This window comes from Rhipicephalus microplus, chromosome 3, assembly GCF_043290135.1.
Source record: "Rhipicephalus microplus isolate Deutch F79 chromosome 3, USDA_Rmic, whole genome shotgun sequence".
NCBI classification, from domain to species: domain Eukaryota; kingdom Metazoa; phylum Arthropoda; class Arachnida; order Ixodida; family Ixodidae; genus Rhipicephalus; species Rhipicephalus microplus.
The window spans coordinates 137,525,855-137,549,020 of record NC_134702.1 but is presented as its reverse complement, the minus strand read 5'-3'; the positions used below and the strand labels follow the sequence as shown (position 1 = coordinate 137,549,020).

General features: G+C 45.7%; 1 protein-coding gene and 1 non-coding gene across 2 annotated transcripts in view; one reads left to right on the top strand and one right to left on the bottom strand.

The window, feature by feature from the left end:
- The window catches only part of IntS8 (integrator complex subunit 8), a 132,748-nt gene that overhangs the window by 64,978 nt on the left and 44,604 nt on the right, over window positions 1-23,166 (bottom strand). Inside the window, exons 13-15 of the mRNA XM_037422182.2 lie at window positions 19,959-20,095; window positions 15,818-15,925; window positions 6,380-6,593 (exon numbers count right to left, since the gene is read on the bottom strand). Of these exons, the coding sequence (XP_037278079.2) occupies window positions 6,380-6,593; window positions 15,818-15,925; window positions 19,959-20,095 (459 nt within the window). The remainder of the gene's footprint in view (window positions 1-6,379; window positions 6,594-15,817; window positions 15,926-19,958; window positions 20,096-23,166) is intronic.
- Window positions 18,465-18,537, top strand: TRNAT-UGU (transfer RNA threonine (anticodon UGU)). Its single transcript has one exon. It is a non-coding gene; the product is annotated as a tRNA-Thr (tRNA).

Genomic DNA, 23,166 nt, shown 5'->3' with positions numbered 1-23,166 from the left:
GAAGAAGCCTTGCTACGGTGGATTACTGACTGTCGCAACGCGCATCGGCCTTTGAGCGGACGTCTCATCATGGCGCAAGGTGAGAGGTACGCTGCAATGAGGAACATTGAATCGTTCAAAGCGTCAGAAGGGTGGTTTGCGAGGTTTCGAGAGAGACACGAACTTGGCTTCAGGAGTGTGTGCGGCGAAAAGGCCAGTGTTGACGTAAGCGTGACCACCGAGTGGTGAAATGTGAAGCTGCTGGAGCACATCGCCGCATATGAACCACGTGACGTGTTCAATGCAGACAGATGAAACTGCTCTATTTTTCAGAGCTCTGTCCGACAAGACGGTGACTTTCAAAGGGGACGCGTGCATTGGTGGCAAGAAGTGCAAGCAAAGGATAACTGATTCTTGCCGCCAATATGACTGGCACGGAGCGCTTGCCACTAGTTGTCGTCGGGAAGGCGCTTAAGCCACGTTGTTTTAAGAACGTCAAAAGCCTTCCTGTCGTGTACACAGCGAACAGGAAGGCATGAATGACATTGGACATTTTTCGCGGCTGGCTGCAGCAGTTGGACCGGCACTTCACGTCGAAGGACCGCAAGATAATTATGGTTGTTGACAACTGCAGTGCCCATAACTGTACAGTCGAACTGAAGAGCATCAAAGTAGTTTTTTTGCCGCCCAACACTACGTCTGCTCTTCAGCCGATGGTCCAGGGTATCATTCACTACGTGAAGTCGAAGTACCGCAAGCACCTGCTAGAACGAATGCTCAGAAGCTGGAAAGTTGTATCAAGTGGACTTACTCGGTGCAGTGCACATCATCGCCCACGTGTGGAAAAACACTCCGCCGCAAGTCATCGCCAACTGTTTTCGGCACAGCTGTTTTGTGAGGCCCGAGCATGCAGCAGTAGCTGACGATGGCATCGAGGAGGTGTCAGCCGAGTCCACCGACGATGACTGCACGACTTTCGATGCTGTCCTTTCCACAGATGTGACCTTTCAGGACTACATCGCGATTGATCATGGTGTCGCCACGAGTGGTCTCCTGACCGATCAAGAGATTATTAATGATGTCACGGGCGCCCATGAAGACCACGATTCCGACGAAGAATCATGCGAGGAGATACAGCCGCGACCTCATCGCACCTCACGGGAAGTCTCGGACGTGCTGTTAATATTAGAGGACGCTTGTCTGAACACTCCCGACAGCTTGCGTGCTGTTGGCCGTTTGGAACAGTTAAGAAAAATTGTGATGTCAGCCGGAATCTGCGCGAAAACGCAGACGAAAATTACAAAATACTTCAACAAATAAAGGTATGCTTTTGCAGCTTGATTTTAAATGTTGTTTTCCATATTCATTTGTTAATTCGGCATTCGGTTAATTCGGACAGTTTTTCCGGTCCCGTGAAATCCGAATTAACGAGCTTTTACTGTATTAGGCGTCCTTGCGCATCTAAACGGGAGTCGGCCCATAGGAGATTATGTGCATTTAGATCACCAACGACTATATATGGCGGAGAAAGTTAATCAATGAAGCTTTGAAATTGCGTCTTCGAAAGTTGATAGCACGGAGGAATGTAAATAGAGGTTATTGTTAGTAGCTTCCCGAACAGCACTGCTCGGACAGCAACTGCCTCAAGAGAAGTTCGGAAGTTTAATTGCTTACAGGCAACACCTTTATCAACTATTATAGCGACATTGCCCGACGAAGCGGCAGCGTCGTCACGGTCTTTACGGAAGATGGCATATTGCTTCAAAAAGTTTGTGTTGACTTGAGATGTGCTTCCTGAACAGACAGCACCTTTGGAGTATGTTTATTAAGAAGTTCTCTCATATCATCGAGGTTACGGAGAAGTCCTCTCACATTCCACTTCAAGATCTGTGTGTCCATTTTAGATGTGTTTTGTGCTGTGTGCTCAAGGATAGAAAGTTAGCTCACGGACCCTTTCCAGGGGCCGTGACACGAGATTTTTCTTGTTTGGATCGATCGACGGAGTTGCGCCGATCCTTAGGCGCTGGCTGCGCCCTCACGCTCGGTGTTGTGTCCATTGCCTCTTGCGAGGCACTGGACACAAAGAGTGCTGCGTTTGTTTTGAGGGCCTCGCCTCAAAAGACGAGACCTTCGCGGCCCCCAGCCCGGAGGTTGGTGGGTCTTTCTTAGATGGCGGAGCAGCACTGGCTGCAACCGCCGAGGGGGCGGAAGGCGTCACTACTGGCTCGCTACGCCTGTGCCAGACAGCCGCCGGAGGCCATGGTGGCATTGCCCCCTGACGCGCCACTTCGGCAAAGCTGGTTTCTGGTAGGTAGGACACCTGCCTTTGTGCCTCCCTAAATGAAATGTTTTGTTTTACTTCAATTGTGACGATTTCCTTTCTTTTTTCCAGCATGGGCATGACCGTGAGTATGCGGCATGCTCCCCATTACAGTTCGCACAGCGAAGAGAGTTTTCACAGGCATCAGATGTGTGTTCTTCAGCACTGCATTTCGCGCAAGTTAGGCGGCCTCGGCAGTTTTGTGAACTGTGGCCGAACCGCTGGCATTTGAAACATCGGAGAGGGTTTGGTATATATGGCCTCACTCGAAGCTTGATGTACCCAGCCTCAATGGAGTCGGGCAATACACTTGATTTGATTGATATGTGGGGTTTAACGTCCCAAAACCACCAAGGGCAATACACTTGAATTGAAAGTAAGTATCAGGTGCTTAGTCTGGACTTCTTGCCATCACGTCTCATCCTAATTCGTTTCATGTTGATGACATTCTATTCGCTGAAACCCTCCAGGAGTTCAGCCTCCGTCAGCCCTAACAGGTCATCATCTGAAACAACTCCATGGGTGGTGTTCATGGTTCGGTGTGGGGTTACTATTAATTTGGTATCTCCGAATTTCACTAAACTAGGCAGTCTCTCACATTGTTTCTGGTCGCGAAGCTCCGACAGGAGGTCACCACTTGCCATTCTCGATGCTTTATATCCTGGGCCAAAGATTTCCGTCAAAGACTTTGAAACTAGAAAAGGTGAAAGTGTTCGCACTGGTTTGCCGGGTGTGTCAGCGTGGATAACATGGAATCGAGGAAAAAATACTCTCTGGTGACCAAAAAACTGGAAGACTTCATCGGTGCGCCCTCTTTTCTGAGAGCGATCAGGGAGTGGGGGGAAGGAACTAGCCATGTAAGTGTTAAATTTTCGGCAGCGGCGCCAGCCACCCACCATGGAGTCCTACAAAGGGACGCTGCAGGGTCTGTAAGCACAGGCGCTGCAGACGCCAGCTGTACGCCACCACTATTACCGAATATGGTGTATCCAAGGTAGGATAGCCACACAGGGTTAACCCTTGCCGCCAGAAAACACGGAAGCCAATGGAAGTGAGTAGAGGACAGGAAAGATTTAATGTAAGGAAAAAGACGAAGATGTGAGGTGGAGACAAGAAAAGGCGACTGCCGATTCCCCCCGGGTGGGTCAATCCGGGGGTGCCGTCTACGTGAAGCCAGGGCCAAAGGGATGTGTTGCCGCCGCTGAGGGGCCTTCCAGGTCCAATCACCGAGCATTGGCTCAACCCCCAGGCTCCCCTTTGCCCCGGACACGGCAAAGCCACGCACGGCTAGGCGTTGGAGGGGGTCGAAACCCCCCCGTTAGCTCGGGTCCGTGGTGTCGCTACACACCAAATGCCTGCTTGCGCAGACGCCCCTGCGTGGCGTGGTTGTCTCGAGGGGGCGCGCGTCGCGAACTTCACTGGCATTGATCACATCAGCGTCTACCCGCACACGACCGAAGTCGACATAGCGCGCACTGTCAGGGAGGTCTCTGTTTTCGCACACTTCACCATTGCTGATAGCATCGATGCGGACATAATTCAAAGAGCGTCTGTTATCCGGCGACGCCGTCTCGCACACTCCTCCATTGATAACATCTTCAGCACACAGGCGGCTAGCGGCCACGCCGCGCACGCACGACGGCATTATCAAACGTCTGTGCTTGCTCCCACAACATAGTAGCAGCACCAATGGGCTTTCTGCCTTTTTCCCATGAACGGCGAAAATGATGCTGCGATCGGAACTTTTTTGCACCACCGGGCATAGAGAGACTCACAAGCATGTTTGCGATACGAGTCACGACAACTTCGCAAGGGCGATACCCTTTCAAAATGGTGGCAGACACTACCAGCAAGTTTTCCTGGCCAATAGGGAATTGCCATTTTGGTCACGTGCATCAAGCAACCAATGGAATGACGAGCTGCGCGTAATTTTGACTTTTTTTGCTTTTCGAAGGGGCACATAGTTGCTTACTGGAAAAGAAAAAAAGAGTCATAAACGCGACCTTTCTAACAAGACCAAAATGGGGCTGGTTGACTGCGTAGTTCACCTCTTGTCAGCGGTTGAAGGACGGCTAGTTTACACTTCAATTTAAAGGTCCGCTTGGGCGAAGTTGCTCTCTTTATGGGTTATAACTTGAGAAATAAGCAGTAAGTGAAATTTCAAAGCCGAACTTTGCTGATAGGCGCAAAAGGGCATTGGGAACGTGAAAATGATGAGAGAGAAAATGCAATTTTTTGGCCGATTTTCGACTTCTAAGTGCCGCATCCTCCCTTAACGTAAGAGGGTGATGAATAGCAACCGTGCAAATACGGTACAGAACTACTAATCACAGCAAAGTTCCGGGTGCACCTATTGTGCATGGAAAGAAAAAAAAACTCATTTCTTGCGGCTAAACTGGGAGTGCATGTTCGTATTATGCGAGTAAATACGGTAATATAACTTTTCCCAAGGGTTTTGTGTTTTATTCTTTGTTGAATTATCACTACGATGCCGTGCCACATTCAAGTGAAGCTTCAAACATTAAAATTGATTATTGGCCTGGGCATCCCGCGTCAACGCTGTCAACACAAGTAATGCAAAAGACTATCACGCGATAACGTCACCAGACAGCATCACAGATTGTTCAAATTTGTGATGTCACGATGATGTAACAAAATGACGCTACACCATGAGGCCGTCACCCAACATTGTAATTCTGTATTGCCTCCATGATTGTTGGACTGACCATGGCGGCAGTGCTGAAACATTTGAGGTACAGAAACATTGCAATGCGCCCAATCCTGAACGCAGTGCGAGACCACCTTAGATGGAGACAGCTTTCGGAGGGGGGCTGAGGAAGATTAATATATCAACTATAGGGAAAAAAAAAAAGAAGACAGCTTTCCTAGGTGACTGCAAAAGGAACTTTGCAAATTCATTCCCCTTTCCATTAACAACTTACACTAAACCATTTTACGTCATTTCTGGCCTTCGTAAGAGTCTACGCCTTCACAGGAAGTCATCTACAGTTACCGTGTCAAAACCAGGCTTGTTTTGCACTATAGTTACAAATTCATCATTAATTCAAACCCTACGAGACCAGTACTCACAACCACATATTTTTGTTCACTTCCGATGTTTACTCTAATACACATGCACAGCACATACATTATGTGTACACTCTACGCTCCTCAAGTGTAGGCGGGCAAACTCGAGACCTTTTCGCATTAGGCTAATGCACCAGGAGGCCGTCTAAAATCCATGGCACAGAGTCCATCAAAGCTTTGTAACACCATGCTAGGATGTCATAGCAACAACTATGACTGGCCACTGGCTCACGCGATTGATAATTGTGGTTTGATTGATATGTGGGGTTTAACGCCCCAAAACCAGCATATGATTATGAGAGATGCCGTAGGAAAGGGCACCAGAAATTTCGACCACCTGAGGTTCTTTACCGATTGGCCCACGCGAATACTGACACTTTCATCTAAGTGCTTTTAGCAACACGCACCTGCGGGCAGTCAAATGTGAAAGCCCCCTATCCTTTCCGAGGTATGCTGCCTCTACTTTTTCCACCGTTCACTGTCCAAAGGCAGCCAGAAAACATAGGTACTTTTTCATTGTTTTTTATGTATCCTAACTAACAGCCAGGTAAGCAGCAGGTGCATGGCATACTTTCTGACCTTCAGGCATAACACACTAGGTACAATATGGGACATAAGCTGAAGACTGCGCACTCACATGCCCTGATAAATATGCTGTGACACCAGCAGCTGCCTTTGCTGCCACCCGCTGCCATGTCCGATGCCAACAGGCTGAATGCAACACCGCTCCACAGCCCCTACTTGCAGAGCACAAAGCTCCCCCATAGAGTTACGGAAAAGCTTTATGACCGTAAAGGTATTAAAGGACTGACAAAGATCTTGGCTGGGGCCATGTGGTATGCAGGTACCCAGAGTCAAAAGGTGTTGGTTAAGCATTTGCACAATTGTCCGGCCCATGTTTACAGCCACCCTGTGTATGTCCCAAAATAGGAGCATACAAGTTTGAGCGGCATAGCACATACATACAAAGCAGTGATAACACAAAGTGGTTACCTTTTTCAGCCTCAGCATAATATGCGAGTATGGATGTGCGAGCCAGTTCTATGATATCTGCAGGCTTGTGAGCACCGGCTGGTAATGGCAGAGACTCAGCTGCCTGCAGGGCCTCCGTGTAGCGCATCTCGGCTGTCAACAGTGCTGCCAGGCCCTGTGGTAGATGTAGTTCTGCTTCCACCGCACGAAACAGCAGCAGTGATGGAGTGAACAACTGAATTGGAAGGAGGACAAGCGAAGGCATATTATATAGGTTGAAACTGTACTGAACAGCATATTACTTAACACACTAGGAACTACTCTAACTTGACTCTTGATACTCTTAAGATCTGAGAATTCAAACTTTTACTTTTGATTATTCAAACAAATCTAAAATTTTTGGCTGATACACTATATTTTTGGTGTATTTCAAAGCCACTTGATTCAAAGTGCCTCATAATGTGAATCCAGCTAAATCAAACTATCTTATTTTCGCAGGAGAGATTTGCTGTCCTTGCTTAAAGTTGAATATTTGCATTTTTATGTCATTAACAGTTGAAAATCAAACCACCAATTGCCTGCCTAGCAAACAAACTAATCAAACAGTGCACATCAGCAAATACATGCTAAGAAAAAAAAAGTATGCAAACGAGACGGTCTGGCTTTCATTAAACATGCCGCACACTTCTTCAAGTCACTTTCCCCACAGTACACTACTGTCAAGCGGGAAGGCGTCCTAAAAAAATTTAGGAAGGGGTCACAGGACTCATTTGTCCCTTTAAAGGGACACTCAAAAGAAACAGCGAGTTGTTTTAGACTGATAAATCGCATTCTGAGAGCTCTAATGACAGAAGTTTCACTTTCAGAAGTTCACGATTTCTGTCAAAAATGAAGGCTAAAGATTTATTTTTAAATTTCGCACCGTAATTTGCACACGTGACATAAGAAATTCCACAATGTATTTCCCGTATTTTCGCGACATTGGCTTGATGAAATTTTCTAAGACTTCTTATGCAAAGTATATGGCACCCACAGATTACGATGCACAGTTAGACTTGCTTATAACAAACCTCCATATCACAAATTCTTCGATATAGCAAAGTTTTTCTATTCCCTGCCGTTGTTCCATAGAAGCACATGTATTCCCGACCTCTATGTAACAAAGTAACAGTGGGAAACAACCTTGATATAACGTATTTTCCACACGAACAATCTAGGAAGTTCGTTCCACATTTTGGTACGAGCATGCATCTCCCGCGACTGCCCCGCCGCCGCGCGCACGGTGCACCAGGCGAGAGCGATCGCTCGTTATTGGGGGCGGTTGGATGAGCGCGAGGCGGGCCTACACCCCGACAAGCCAGCGTGCGCTGGTGTGTGCCCCCCCCCCCCCCCCGCCTCACACTCCAAACCAAAATAAAAAAAAAAACTTTTGCGCCTTGACAGTGCCACGCTTTTAGTTACCGTTACATATGCGGGGCCACGCTGCACATGGAGGGCACTTTACCGAATAGTTTTCCACGGTGTCCGTGTCGTTCGCTCACCGTTCTTGACGCTTTTTGCGCATGAATAGTTTCACCGGTGGCATGGTGCGCCCCCTGACGACGTACAGCTTTGCTTTTTTTTTTATAATGATGAGATAGCAATTATATGGACAGTCTTGGCTGGTTTTTTGCCGCTGCCATTCAGGGTATATGTATACGTATACTGTCGCCACACGTACTTTGCCCCACGAATAGGGAGGGGGGGGGGGCTTACATTCTTGTGCGTGCGTGCTTATTCTTCAGTGAAGAGAATCCCACCCTTTCGATTTTGACTAGAACGATTGCGTTAAGTTGCCGGGTGCACAAAGATCACTCCGCTTTTCAAAAACAGCAAAGTAACAACTGGGGCACACTGTTGGTTTGCACTCATATCTGTGCCTGTGATTATACGTTTCATGCCTCGCTTTTGTTTAAACAGCGCGTTAAGCATCGAGCGGTAAACGTTGTTGGTTTGCTCTCATCCTGTGTATGTTTTTTCGATGTGATTGCGTTCTCGGCGTTAATTCCAAGTTGTTGCTATCGCATTGCTTCACCCTTGTGGCAAAACTGTGACTTTTCTTAATTTAGGACAACTGTCTCGTCACCACCGAGGGGATGTCAGATTAGGCGCTGATGGAAACTCTATGAGACCACGGTGATGACAGATATTCGGAGGTCGACTCGTCAAGCGCTTCCGTCTTGTGCCACGCTGAGAGTTCGCATGCTGCTAGCTTTTGCGATTAGTCAATTAGTTCTGGCAAGAACACGACGGCGCATTGAATGGAATGCAATGAGTGCGATAGCAAAAAATTGTAATGTTATAAGAAGAAAGGGTGGCAGCCAGCCCTTTTAGATCCAATATCGCAAAACTCCTATAAAATGCTGGTGTGAGCAAATACGGCTCTTTTCACACAGTCCCTTCACACAGTCACACAGTCCCTTCACGTTGAAACCGCACTGATACTCGCCGAGATAGCAAGCGTGTCAGCGTTCGCGACTGCCCTTAAAATCCAAGTTCATTATTACTACTCGAGCGATTCCTCTCCCCCTTCCAGCGTTGTTCCACGCTTGTTAAAGACGGGTGGTTTACTTTCTGTTTGAGCATTCGACGGTAGTTCTAACACGTGGGAAATGTTATCTTATGCACTTTCCAGGTGATGGGGATGGTCCGACTCATTTGATCTCTGCTTCAGCAGCGCTCGCGCACTTTTACCCGCTCGTGAAACTTACGATGCGCTGGGGCATGTTATCAATTTGGACTTGTTACGGAAGATGGACGCAACGGCAAAAACTGAGAACGTTCATATAATTGCCATAGCAATAATAACGCAAACTTTTACTGTAAAATGAGTGTTTTGAGTTAGCTCTGCCTTTAATCCCGCTTTTGTTTAATTTGCACGTTTATTTTCCAAATTTTCATATCCAACCTGCATATAACGAAATCATCCTTATAACAAATTTTTTCGGGAATTTATCGATTTCGTTATATCCAGGTTTAACTGTACTTCAATTTTGTCGATTAGAACCTATGTAGGACCTAGTAGACGCCTTCAGAAATCGATGACGCTACATTGTTTGGCGCGGAAATCTCAAGGCAGCGTCTCCACACACAGTTTCTTTTCACACGTTTCCACGCTTACCAAGTGTCGTGTCGCAGTAAGAGTAGTGTTTTCGGGATTGCAAAACTGTACTTTACTACTACGTGAAAGAAGCGTTTTGCTCTTTAGTGCCCACACCCGTGCTCAAGTTGTAGGATGATCGATAAGCATATAATCACTGGCATCTAAAAGCTTTACTCTGAATCATTCAGAGCTGTCTATAATATTGCTGCGTCACTGAGAAAACAATACCGCAACACCAGCTGTTATGTTGCCGAGTCATATTTATGAGAAATTATGACAATTCACACAAAATCCAAAGGTCCCCTAGGATTTCTGTTATTAAGAGTCAACCGGAGTAAAGAAAAAAAGAGAGGAGCCTTGCACTTTAAGATTAGTGATTGGTTTCTGAGCTAATATTTAGGCTCTTTAAGTTGTCCGAGATGCAAATCACAGTAGAACATGGTTATATCGAACATAAATATATCGAATTTTAGGGTATATCGAACTCCCTAGTTATCCCCTTGAAATTTCTGCGTAAAAGTATTGAAAATTGCACGTTTATATTGAATGGTATTTTTACCTGCCTTCGAATATATCGAACACAGTGCGAGCTAGAAGGTGTGCTTCGGCATTTGCACCCCCAACCCCTGCGATCTCTGCGGGCGAGTTGGATGGCATGCTTTCGGCACTTGCAGCAGTGCCCAGTGACTTCTGTGCGACACCACGCCTCCGCCAAAACCCGAAACGCTCGAAAAAAGGTAAGGGCGAAAGGGCTCGGACTGCGCAATCTCCCACTTGCGAAATGGCTTTTAAAGACGATAGTGTTTCTTGGGGTACTTCGACGCAGAAATTTTGGTCTGTCTGTCTTACTGGCTGTATACTTGTCTGTTTGTCCGTCGTAACGATGCCCCAAACGACACCAAGCGATACGCCAAACTGCCGACCACATCTGCAGCGCCCACCAATATTGCTCAAGTTTCAGCATTCATTCTAGTGCGATTGTCAATTAAAAAGCAATTATTGCGCATATCTGAGGCACCATACCAACACAACAATATTTGGTATGTGTGGCTTTATACTAGAGAAGGCACACATATGGAATTCTAAGAACCGTAGTGTTTAAAACGTTGCGCTGATAGTTCAAGGCGATGCTCAATAAGGCAATTCTTTATAACGTTTTGCTAAGAGGACACGGTGATGCCACCTACCCATCGCTTTTCGTTCTACACTTTATCGCATCCGAGACAGGTGCACATATTTCTCCGTGGGCACACACACCTTCCTTTGTTTTCGAAGATAACTGCCAGACACCGCTTGTGTCTGTCTAATGTGCCTCAATGCGCTCGTTCGCCTTCGCTGCACGGATCGAAACTCTTTAACGCAGCGCTTTCAGAATACAATTGACTGATTTTCCGTGCAGAACATCCAATAAACATTTTTTTTCACTTTTCTTTTTTTCTCTCATGCTTTTTCAGCATTCGCGTTGGCTCGGAGAGCAGGAAAGAAGGAGCCGACGTCCTCCTCCTTTCGCCTTTTTAATTTTTTTTTGTTGCTGTTTTGCAAGGTTTGTTCAGCCAACCACAGCTCACGTCTTTTGCTGTTGCTCTCGCAGGTAGCCATCGCCTCGTGAGCGCTTTGTTGCTCTCGAGCTGTCGCGTCGTCTAGGATTTCTCTTTTGGATGCGTGGTGTGCAAAGCCGCTGTGGACTCCTTGAATTTTAGACTTCTCGTGCAGCTATGGCCAGCGTCAAGAAGTGCAAGACCCTTGACTTTGCGATGCATTTGAAGGCCATTCAGCCTGTTAAGGCGGGCGATAAATGTTCGACTGTCGCGGACGACTTCGGGATACCACAGAGCACTCTGAGTACCTTGTTGAAAAACAAGGCAGATACCAAGGCAAATGCAGCGGAGCAGCAAACATTGGGAGCCTGTCATGTGCGCGCTTGTGCCCATGGGAATGTAGAAAAGGCACTGCCTGGTTTTTAGAAGTGTGCGCGAAGGATATTCCGGTGGATGGCCCGATGCTGATCGCCAAGGCTCAATGGTTTGCCGCTGTACTCAGTGAAACAACTTCTCCAACAACAGTGAGTGGTTTCACCGATTTAAGCAGTGCTACACACAACATCGTTGGCAAAACCATTTCTGGCAAAGCCGAAGCTGTCAGCAGCCAGAATATCTAGCAGTAGATGACGAAGGAGTGGCCGGAAATCTCCGCGAAGTGTTCTCTCGCGGAGATCTTCAATGCCTGGTGAGACGTGAAGATGGACACAGTGGTCAACTGCTTCCGCAAGGCAGCGAGACGGCAGAACTTGCGGAAACTGGTGAAGACGACAACGACAAGCCCATAGATGACATGTTTCGCGAGTTGTGATAACATCGAGACTAGCGTCTTCAACATTTCTAAAATAAAAAAGCAGGCCAAGGTTGGGTTTTTTTTTTTTTTTTTTCCACGCGAATAAATCATTCTGTTGCGGCGTGTGTGTGGAATTACTTGTCATTCTTCAATGCACCTATTGTAGGTGATGATCTGGTACAGGTAAGCTCTTGGGGCCTCTGAGTTTTAATATCGAATTTTTAATATATCTAACTAATTCGCGATCCCCTTCGAGTTCCATATGCTCCTGAGTTCGAGCTATGGCGATTTGGCCAATATATTGGACATCAAATACTTCATAACTACAAAGATCTCAGCAAGTTTTCTTCCTCAAAAACCAGTTGCCCAATATTTTGGACATCTGCTAGTGCCCTCTAGATATTTTTGTCAAAATTGTGCCAGGATATCCAAAACAAAGAATAAAACATGGTAGCGTTCAACAGATCACCGTTCTAGAAGTGTAACGGCGAAAAATTAATGTCCACATTTTTGTAGTTTTTTTTAATATATGTTATACTTTGAAAAATAACTTATAGTTATTTCAGAATTTTTCACAATTTTTTTCAGTAACCTCGCTTTGTGTTGCTTCAGGCCCACTAAACGCTTTAAGTTTCAGCGTCCAATTAATTGAACATCAAGCCATACCAAAACGACAAGCATCACGGAAATAATAAGCTTCACTTTTTATCTTTGTCGTCCACACACCCAGTTGTGAAAGTTTCAGGAAATTCTGTGGACCATTATTTGACCCGGAAGTCAGGAGGATATATCCATGTTCGACTGTATAATACGCTCCTTTTCATGACATGCTGTAAGAAGTGTCAGGTTAATTTTCACCACCGTGCACTTCATGATTGTCGTGCTGTGGACTACGCTGAAGAGCCACCAAAGTTTTGAGACTTTCGTTTCACCACTCCGTAAGTAAAGTAAACCACAAAAGAACAACATTCACTAAAAGAGAGGGTCACAGACGTCTTGCAAATAAACCTACATCTCGATATTGCTACATAGCTGACATATCAGGGGTCAGAAGACGACACTGAGAAAGTGGTCTGTCGGTTGTGCGTGCTGTCCTCCATCTTAGTCGATGCTATACACATCAGTTTCAATATGAATTCTAAATAGACACGCCTCGTGTCATTTTTACGTAACATCTTTGTGGTGGACGTGCTGGGTACTTGCCTGTCTTCATCACGAAGCTCCGCAATGGCCGCATCATCATAGGTCCAACCATGTCACCGGTTGAACAATTATCGCATTCACCACCTGCCCCTTCCGTGACTTCTACGTACGTTGTTCTACCTCCGGCTCGTGATCCCAGCGTATTTTCCAGTCAGGATGGCGTTGACGTCAACAAATGGATCAACTGGTACGAACGGGTCAGCGCAAGCTATAGGTGGGACCCGACTCTTATGCTTGCCCATGTGCTTTTTTACCTCGATGGCCCACTGCAGGTGTGGTTCGAGACGCACGAAGCGGAGATTACAAGCTGGGACTTTTTTAAAGAGACAATCTGCGACCTTTTTTTGGCGACACCATTGGGCGGCAGATCGCAGCACAGAATCAACTGGCGGCTCGTGCACAGACGTCGACGGAGTCATATGTCGCGTACATTCACCACGTCATCACCCTATGCCGCCAGATTGACGAGCACATGAGTGAGTCTGAGAAAGTGACCCATGTGCTGAAAGGCATAGCAGACGGCGCCTTTAATCTTCTAGTATACAACAACGTTGCCACCGTCGACGCCATCATTAAAGAGTGCTGGCGGTTCGAAGAAGCTAAGAGCAGCCGTATTTCTCAGCGATTCACCCGGCTGCCTAACACGGACGCAACCTCATGGTGTGAAGCCACCCGCCAGACCCCCACGTATGACAACGTCCTGCACATTGTTCGTCGGGAAATCAAAGCCGCCTGTCCGGCTCCTCTTCAGCCACCCGTTTTCTCAACGCTCACCTCTGACCAACAACAGCCATCAGTGGCGTTATTACAAGCTGTGGTGAGGCAGAAGTTTGCGAACCTCGGTCCTTTTCCAGAGTCGAAATCAGGCAACAAGTGGGTCACTGTTGCTATAGACTACGCGACTAGGTATGCCATCACTCGAGCGCTCCCCACCAGCATCGCTACTGACGTTGCAGGCTTTTTGCTTCACTATGTCATCCTACACCATGGCGCTCCTCGTCAATTACTCACGGATCGCGGCCGTGCATTTTTGTCCCGTGTAATTGACGATCTTCTGCACTCTTCCTCGACGCAGCACAAGCTGACCACTTCCTACTATCCCCAAACAAATGGCCTTACCGAACAGCTAAATCGCACCCTCACAGACATGCTTGCAATGTATGTGTCCTCCAACCACCATGACTGGGACCTGGCGCTACCCCACGTGACCTTTGCGTACAATTCTTCGTGTCACGACACCACTGATTATTCACCATTTTATTTGCTCTATGGCCGTGATCCGACGTTACCACTCGACACACGACGCTGTGGCTCGTGCCGACAACACACGTCAGATCGCCCGCTTTAGACTTTCGGCTTCGCAAGCCACCCAGAAAGCCATCTACGACAGCCGGCATGTCGACGTTCGCTTCTCACCCGGTTCTCTCGTTTTCTTGTGGTGCCCAGTTCGTCAAGTTGGCTTATCGGAGAAGTTGTCTCGCTACATGGGTCCTTACCGTATAATCCGCCAGGTAACCGACGTTACCTATGAGATCATTCCTGCATCTGAGACCACAAGCCTGCCTGCAACCACACCCAGTGATGTTGTGCACGTCAGCAGGCTAAAACCTTACCACCTGCCTACTGAGGACCGTAGTTAATGTGCACAGAGACGGCGCTTTTACCGCCTGGGGGTAATGCTACGTAGCTGACATATCAGGGGTCAGAAGACGACAATGAGGCAGTGGTCTGTCGGTTGTGCGTGCTGTCCTCCATCTTAGTCGATGCTATACGCATCAGTTTCAATATAGATTCGAAATAGGCACGCCTCGTGTCATTTTTACATAACAATATGATGGATCTGGATACAACGAAATATTGGTTATAATGAAGTAAATAAACAGTAGTCATGCAATACAATTGAACCCCCTTTACAAGAGGGATTTGTATGCACTGGGCAGCAATTCTCGTCTCTTAAATGAGGTGTCACTAATACGCAGTGTACAATATATGCATTTTCTTATCAACCCCTATTTTAATATAGGCACATTGATGCCTCTTATACCCATTTGTCTCTTATATAAGTGACTTTTATAAAGCAATCTGACTGTGTAGTGTTAGGAATAAATCTTTAAAACAAATTTTTGACTACAATCAGCAAGTAAGATGCAACATTGTTATAATGAGGCTTGAGTGTATGCTGATTATATGCCTAGGTAGTTTTTCCCATACCTTTTAGCCTATATTAATTTGTGTAACAAGGTTCTTGTAACACACGTCTTTTGTTAAAATATATAATTTTGGAGTTTTACGTGCACAAAACATGGTTACATGAAGGTGTGCCACGGTGGAAAGATTTTCCAAGTTTTGTTTTACTGCCTTAGATTCTCCATTGTACACCTAAATTCAAGCATATGGGTGTTATTGCATTTTCTTCATAGTGAAATGCCACCACCACAGCTGGGATTTCATTCTACAACCTCAGTCTTAGCAGCACACTACCATAGCTACTGAGCCATCACAATGGGCGTGTTTTTTGTAAAAGCACTTGCTAAAACAGACATGCATTATTACAATTGGTACAATTGAGCAGTGAATGAGTTGACATATCATTTGAGCTTGCAAGTGCTTGCTAAAATTTGCAGTCTTACACTTGAAGCGTCCTTTTCGAATAAGCAGAAATACATAAATGATACCATGAGCATAGTAATAGCAGCAAGTTCATAAAAAATTGACTGTATCAATTTTCTTATCCCCTACATTATTAACCACTGTAAATGTAGGATGAAAGGCATTATAATCACCTTCAGGTTGCGCAACTCGAGGGCTTTTGCCAAATGGACAAACATGCGATCTTGATATTGCTGTGGGAGACCACGATGAAACTCCCGCAGGTTTCGAGTCAGCTCCCACTGTGAAAAACAATAGATATACATATATGTATATATAGACGTGGGACAACACTCTCTCGTCATTTATAGAGCATATTCCCGCCCCCCACTTTTTTTAAGGACAATAGTCTTTTTTGGGGACCTCTGACGCCAGAATTTTCGTCTGTCTGTCTGTATATTTGTCTGTTTGTCCACACTAACGATACTTTAAACGGCACTAAACGATACCTCAAACGGCCAACCACATTTGCAGCGCCCACTAATATTGCTCAAGTTTCAGTGTTCATAGTTGTAAGATTGTCAACTAAAAAGCAATTATTGTGCATATTTGAGGCACCATAACAACACGTCCATATTTTGCATGAGTGCCTTTATACTAGACAAGGTACACATAAGTAATTCCAAGGACTGTAGCGTTTATCACGCTGCACTGAAAGTGCAACACAATGCCCAAAAAGGCAAGTGTTTCTAACGCTTTGCTAAGATGACAAAGTGGTGGCACCTGCCCGTTGCTTTGCGTTCTACACCTTATCGCATCCGAAACAGCCGCGCATCTTTTTCAGTGGCCGCGCACCCCTTCCTTTGTTTTCAAAGATAACTGCAAGATAGCGCTCGTGTCTAAAGTGTCTCGATGCACTTGTTGGCTTTCGCTGCAGGGATCGAGACCCTCTAACGCAGCGCTTCCAGAATACAATTCAGCAATGTTTCTCGTGCCGAACATTAAATAAACGTTTTGTTCACTCTCTCCACATGCAAGACTATGGTCTTTTGACGACATTTGTAGTGGCAGATACGGGTCCAATTTTATTTTTCTTGAAGGGGCCCTGCAACACTTTTTGAGCGTGGATAGAGAAAACTGTCAATCGGGAGTCGAGGCTCCCGAGAACACGCGAGTCGAATATTATCACACAGCACGCGGCCTAGAATTCACAATCTATTCTCAGTCAGCTAAAAAATGCTTTTTCTTATCTCAAAAAATAACAATGCAAGCTCAAAAAATGACTCATTTACAGCCACTGTATCAGCCATAGGCTGATTTGAGCATGAAGCGCTCGGTTGTCACTGTTGCCGCCGTTAGTTGTCCCCACATGTGCGTGTGATCGTACTGAAAAGCCGCACACTCAAAGAAAAAAAAAAAAAAAAAAAAACTGGCCCCACATCTGCATGTTACTTTGCAAATGTTGTCAAAAGACGATAGTCTTGCATCTAGAGAGAGTGAACGAAATATTTATTTGGTGTTCTGCGCAAGAAAATCGGTGAATGGTATTCTGGAAGCGCTGTGTCGAAATGCCTCGAGCGTGAAGCGGAGGCTAATGAGCTCATCGAGTCACATCACACGTGAAACATGAACACTGTCTGGCAGTCATCATAGAAAACGAAGTGCGCGGCGTGCGTGCCCATCTTGGAGGCGAAAAGGTGTAGAACACAAGGCGATGGGTAGGTGCCGCCACCGTGTCGTCTTAGCAAATTGTTGGAAACACATGCCTTTTTGTGCAAGCGTTGCATTATCAGCACAGCGCGATAAATGCTACGGTCCTTAGAATTACTTATGTATGCCTTTTCTAGTATAAAGGCACGCACACAGAATATTGACGTGTTGTTATGGTGCCTCAGATATGTGCAATAATCGCTTTTCAATTGATAATCGCTTAAGTATGAACACTGAAACTTGAGTATTATTGGTGGACGCTGCGGATGGGGTAGGCCGTTTGAAATATTGTTTGATGCCGTTCGAGGTATTGTTACGGCGGACAAACAGACAAATGTACAGACAGACAGGCCAAATTTTTGCGTTGAAGGTATCCCGGAAAGACTATCGTCTATATAAAGTGCTCAAGGTCACGATATATGTGTGATGTATTTTCTTTTCCCGTGCCATCCCTCCCTGCTTAGCTTCTAAAGCACTTTCGTCGGGACAAGAGAAGAGAGAATGCGATTTCAGCGTGCGACAAGTATTTGTAACTCTGCTCGTGCTGGATGGATTCTAAAAATTTTTGTGGCGGTGAATTTGTGAGGCAATAAGCTCGTTTAGTGAATCCTTTCCATGGCTACATGAAAAAGTGTGCAGGGCCCCTTTAATACAGATCCAGCCCGCTGTATGCACTGGAAATGTAGTTCATCATACAGCTGCAGCTCAGAAGGCCTTGTAAAACTTTTCTGAGTTAATAACAGAATACTCTCACTGTTAGTGCATGACTCTTCACAAACCACATGCCACAAAAATTTTTAGAGTCCATCAACTAGTACAAGTGGACTTGCAGGTATTTGTCACACGTTTCAAGCACCTTCTGTCTCCTTTCGTGCCAGTGAGTGTGAATGCTATGAAGGGAGGAAGATGACATTAACGAGGGTCTCGTACTGGCAGACTTGGTGTCATTAGGTTGTATACGAGAGACTATTCATCAGCTGCCCGCTCGTAATAAGTTCACCTGCTACGTGACGCCACACATGCGCATAAAAAAGTGTTTCACACTCGTCGCTTGGCTTATAGATGGGGCTGACTGACACTCCTACTTCTAAATTCACATATAAACCCAAAAAAGTGGATGGAGGGAAGGCCGCTGTGACAGCTCAGTGGTTAGAGCATCGAACGTGTTATTCGAAGGTCGTAGGTTCGATTCCTGCTCACGGCTGGTTATTTTTTCACCCACTTTTCTTTCTTCTTATTTACATTCCATTGGTTCTAATAACTTCCCCTATACATTCCTTGGGCATTACTCGCTGTTAGATATCATTATTTTATATATATATATATATATATATATATATATATATATATATATACACGTATCGAAATATATAAAAATGCAAGAAAGAAAAATAATCCAGAAAAAGACTTCAACGTGTAGAATCGAACCTGGGACCTCTGAATTGTGAGTGCAAGGCGTTAGCCACTGAGCCACAAAAGAGCACCTAGGGGAGCACTTCCTTCAATGTGCAAACGGCAAGCTCTTTATATCTACCCATTTACCGCTAGTTACGGGCACCTCGGGGGGAACTATCGAGTTTTCAGCATTACCAGCAAGATGGCGCAATGAGCACGTGTTCCCACATCATCATGACCTGGTGGCGCGCGCTCTCATCTTCCAAATGTACTTTGTCCCACGGAGAAGGGGCAGGGTGGACGCTCATGCGTGCGCTTATCTCGCGGTGGGGAGGATCGTAGGTCTTGGCTGGCCATTGGCTTTCATTGCAATGATTCTGTTGTAGTTACTGGGTGCACAAAGGTCACTGCAGTTGTTGCACAGTCTCCGTTTGCGAAAAAGGCGCTCTTTTTAGACATAGCGAAGTAACGACTGAGACGCTTATTCGTGTTTATCTGTACCTGTGAGTACGTTTCGTGCGTCATTTGGGTGTAAGGAATGCGAGGCAGGTTTCAATCTGCTTGCCATTCTGCGCTTGACCATCCAATTTGTTACTATCGCGTTTATTGCTTCGCCTTTGTGGCAAAGCTGTCACTTTATTTGTCTGGTATGTCACATGACACGTGCTGAATGAATTGGCTTTTGGTTCTGTCAGCTGGATGGGTTGGGTGTTTATAGAGAGTAAGAATACTATAGCTACTTGACAAACCTGGCAAGAAATTCAGGTGAGAAATAATTTTTCATAAATGAAGAAGTATCCCTTACAATTCGTAAACCAAATAAGGATGAGCAAGCACGTCAATATTTTTTACCCCAAATCTCAAGCTATGAAAACATTCGTCAAAGAAGGTAGCATAAGAGTAATGCAACTTGTCCAAGTAATGGTTCTGAATATTTTTGATTGTTTAGACAATCACAGCAAAAGATTAATAAAATGCGATGTTTCATGAGTGAGATTTCACAAAGAAAACGGAGTTAAATTCACTATGCCAGAAATGACACCGACGATAACATTCTGAAATAGTACTTTCATTGTAGAGGCAGATATTTCATTTTTAAAAAACTGAACTACATTTCAAGCTAGTCAAGAAACTAAGTTTAAAAAATCATCCATGATTGTCGCAAAAAGAGCTTTCTTTCAGAAAATACATTCGATAGAATTTGCAGGGAAAAGAAAAATCAGAACATACGTGCGAGCACAGTGTTGACAACCGAACAGGAGGTGAAACACCCTGGAAAAACTTCATGAGAGAGACAATCTCTTCTGGGTCATGTGAAGCCACAAGTGCTCTTGCCATACGCCCTAAATGTGTGGCGGGGTTCTCCGCTGGAAAAAGAAAAAGGGCTAAATTACGCCATTCACTTTGCAAACCTAGAAGCAAGAAAGAAAAGTTACATTAGAAACTAAGACAGTGCAATACTTATTATACTGTTCACTTTATTTCCGAACCCCCTTTTTTAGATGCAAGTGAATTGGAACTGGCATTGGACAACAGTGGTCTACAGCCTCTTTGATTCAGCGCACTAAAAAAAAAGCTTTTTAATGGTAAACTTTACCTGCTTGACAGCGAGATTTTGCATATAACTTCTTTATATGATCATCGGAATTGTTTGCATGCAAAGTAAGCAAAAATTCTTTACACAATACAGTGATGCAATCAAGCACATCTGATTTGGAGCAATTTTTGAAGCAACGAAATTATGATTTCAGAGCACTTCAGAGCTCATAACTTTGCATCTTTGGGCACTCTGGAGCAGCTAATTTCCTATCCTGGAGTAGACTGAAGAGAAGAAGCAAGTTGCACTTACATTTAAGCTCCTGAATATATAATATGGGACTTTTACGAAAAGCTAGAAATATTCAATTCACTGCAACCTTCACAGAGAAAGCCATCTCCGGGTGCCTAAAAAACTCGAAGCTTCGCAAATGTTTGTTAGATGCTCAGAGCGTGGCCAATGATCATGCGCCCTTAGATGTTTAAAGTGTTGTTATTATGAACCGAATGACGCCACAGCAGCCAATGTGTCCTCATAACTTTCTACCGCTCTTCGGCGAGAAAAAAGATGACTTAGATGAGTATTTTCTGCCGATCTGAGGTGATTGCTAAGGACAAGATTTCCAAAAGACACGATTTTTAAAGAACAACTGGGCTAATGCTTTCAGCATGCTTTTGGTGGGGGAAGACGTGAAAATATTTGGCCGGCTGTCTCCAGAGGACTCGCTTGACTACAAAAAAGCAAAGGTGGCTGTCACTGGTCCCGTTAATTCGGGAGGCGATCGCCGGGCTAATTCCAAGGGCGAAGTATCGGCCCCCCAAACCGCACCACGAAAGCGTGGACAAATTTAAAAGTGGTCCTATTTGGCGCGCCAGCGGACGCCGGCTGCGGTCCAAAGAACAAGTCAGAGCCGAGAGTTGATAAACAAAACAAAATTATATTCTCAATAATGGCAGATAAAAACGATACACAAATATGCACACTTGACAATCGTTGAATATGATATGATACCAATCAAACAACCTACTACACAGTACAATCAGCCACATTCGAAACAACGGACACAAACAACAATCCGCTCTACAATGCAGTCACATGCATCGAACAACCAAGGCACTTAAAGACGAAAGAGTTCGAAAACTTATTGAGTCCAAAGTCCTTGGAACAAAAGACTAAATGATACTCTCACTCAAAGTCCAGAGTTGTTGTCGTTCCGCTGCCCCCGAAGTTTCTCTTCCAGGAAACCTCACGTCTCCACTTGGCCGCTCTCCAGGCTCCAAACTTCTTCGCCGGAAACACGTCGGCTTCCCACACGCAGCTGTTGCCACCCATCTTCGCTCGATAGCGGTGGACACACACTCTTGCCTGTAGCTCGAGTCTTCACCCCTCAGGTGGAAATCCTCTTCTTCTCCTCCTTTGTCACTGAGGACAAAAGGCTTCGCCCACAAGGCGGAACACCCTACGCACTCTGGCGCATACTTTCTTCTTCTCCTGCTTTGTCACTGAGGACAAAACCTTCACCGACAGACACGGCGGGATACCCTACGCACTCTGGCGTTAACTTCCTTCTTCTGCTGATCTCCCATCTCAGCTGCTCGGTTAAATACCTTCCGCGCGCGATTCCAGAAAATTCTCATCATTTCGTCGGCGCGATGCGCAGCGAAGGCAGGGGGAAAGCGCGAGACGGTTCGACGGCCGTCCGCGGCGGATGACGCAACCCGGTTCACCACGCCCCTTTCCATCGAGAAATTTCCAGGGCTTGCTCAGCCGCCGATGTGGGGTGAGGAGGTTCGTCGGCGAACCTAGGCTTTCGAGGGGAGAGGGACGCGCGCCCGGGGAGTCCTTGGACGCTTGTTTTCTTTTTTTTTTTTTTATCGTTGACCTCTCGGCGCTTCGTCGCGAGAATTTGGCGGCGCGCCCTTTTTTGAGCGCTCATTTTGTGACAGTGGTCCTATTGCAGAGATTACAGTTTACTGATGAAGGATAAACAAAGAAATGCCGTTCCAGCAAGTCGGAGGACCTTGAAACTATTTGCTATTTGTCTGCAGCGTTGTTCTGACCGGCAGGCTTAAATTTCGAAGACACTGAAAACCTATGAAGGCACGCAAGACCTCCTCGTTTTAGAGATTGATTGATTCATATGAGGGGTTTAACATCCCAAAACCACCATATATTTATAAGAGACGCCGTAGTGGAGGGCTTCAGAAACTTGGACAAAATGGGGTTCTTTAATGTGCACCTAAATATGAGCACATGGGCCTACAGCATTTTCGCCTTCATCAAAAATGCAGCCGCCGCGACCAGGATTTGATCCCGCAACCTGCGGGTCAGCAGCAGAGTACCTTAGCCATTAGACTACCGTAGATGGGCAGTGTCTTAGAGCAGTTTCTGAAGAACTGCCATAGCGAACTCACAGCATTCCTAAAAGAGAGAAACTGCAAAACCCTGAAACAGATGTCAGAGACATGTCACCACTTTTTATGGAGGCGCAACAACGAAGAAATCTGGGCCAGTTTTGGGAAGCATTTGGAATATCTAGTGTTGCAGGAAAGAATCAGCAGAGATGGGAATCATCACAGTCGTCCCAGATATTATGTTTCCTTTGTGACCGTATTGGACACAAGGCTTCTTCATGACCAGTGAAAACCAAGCAGCCCTTTTGTCACGTTTGTCAGAAAGCCGGTCGTCAAGTGAACACTGACTGTGAGAAGAAAGTTGGGAAGGACCAAGCTACGAGGAGCTACGAGTGCAGTAATTTTTGCTGAACGGGAAGAAACGAGAAAGAGGCTATGGTGCTGCGAAATATGGGTATATGCCTTTATCCATCGGACAGGTTTTTGGAAAAGAAGTAAAGGTACTGTGTGACTCAGGCAGCAACACTGCTATAGTGCAGCAAAACCT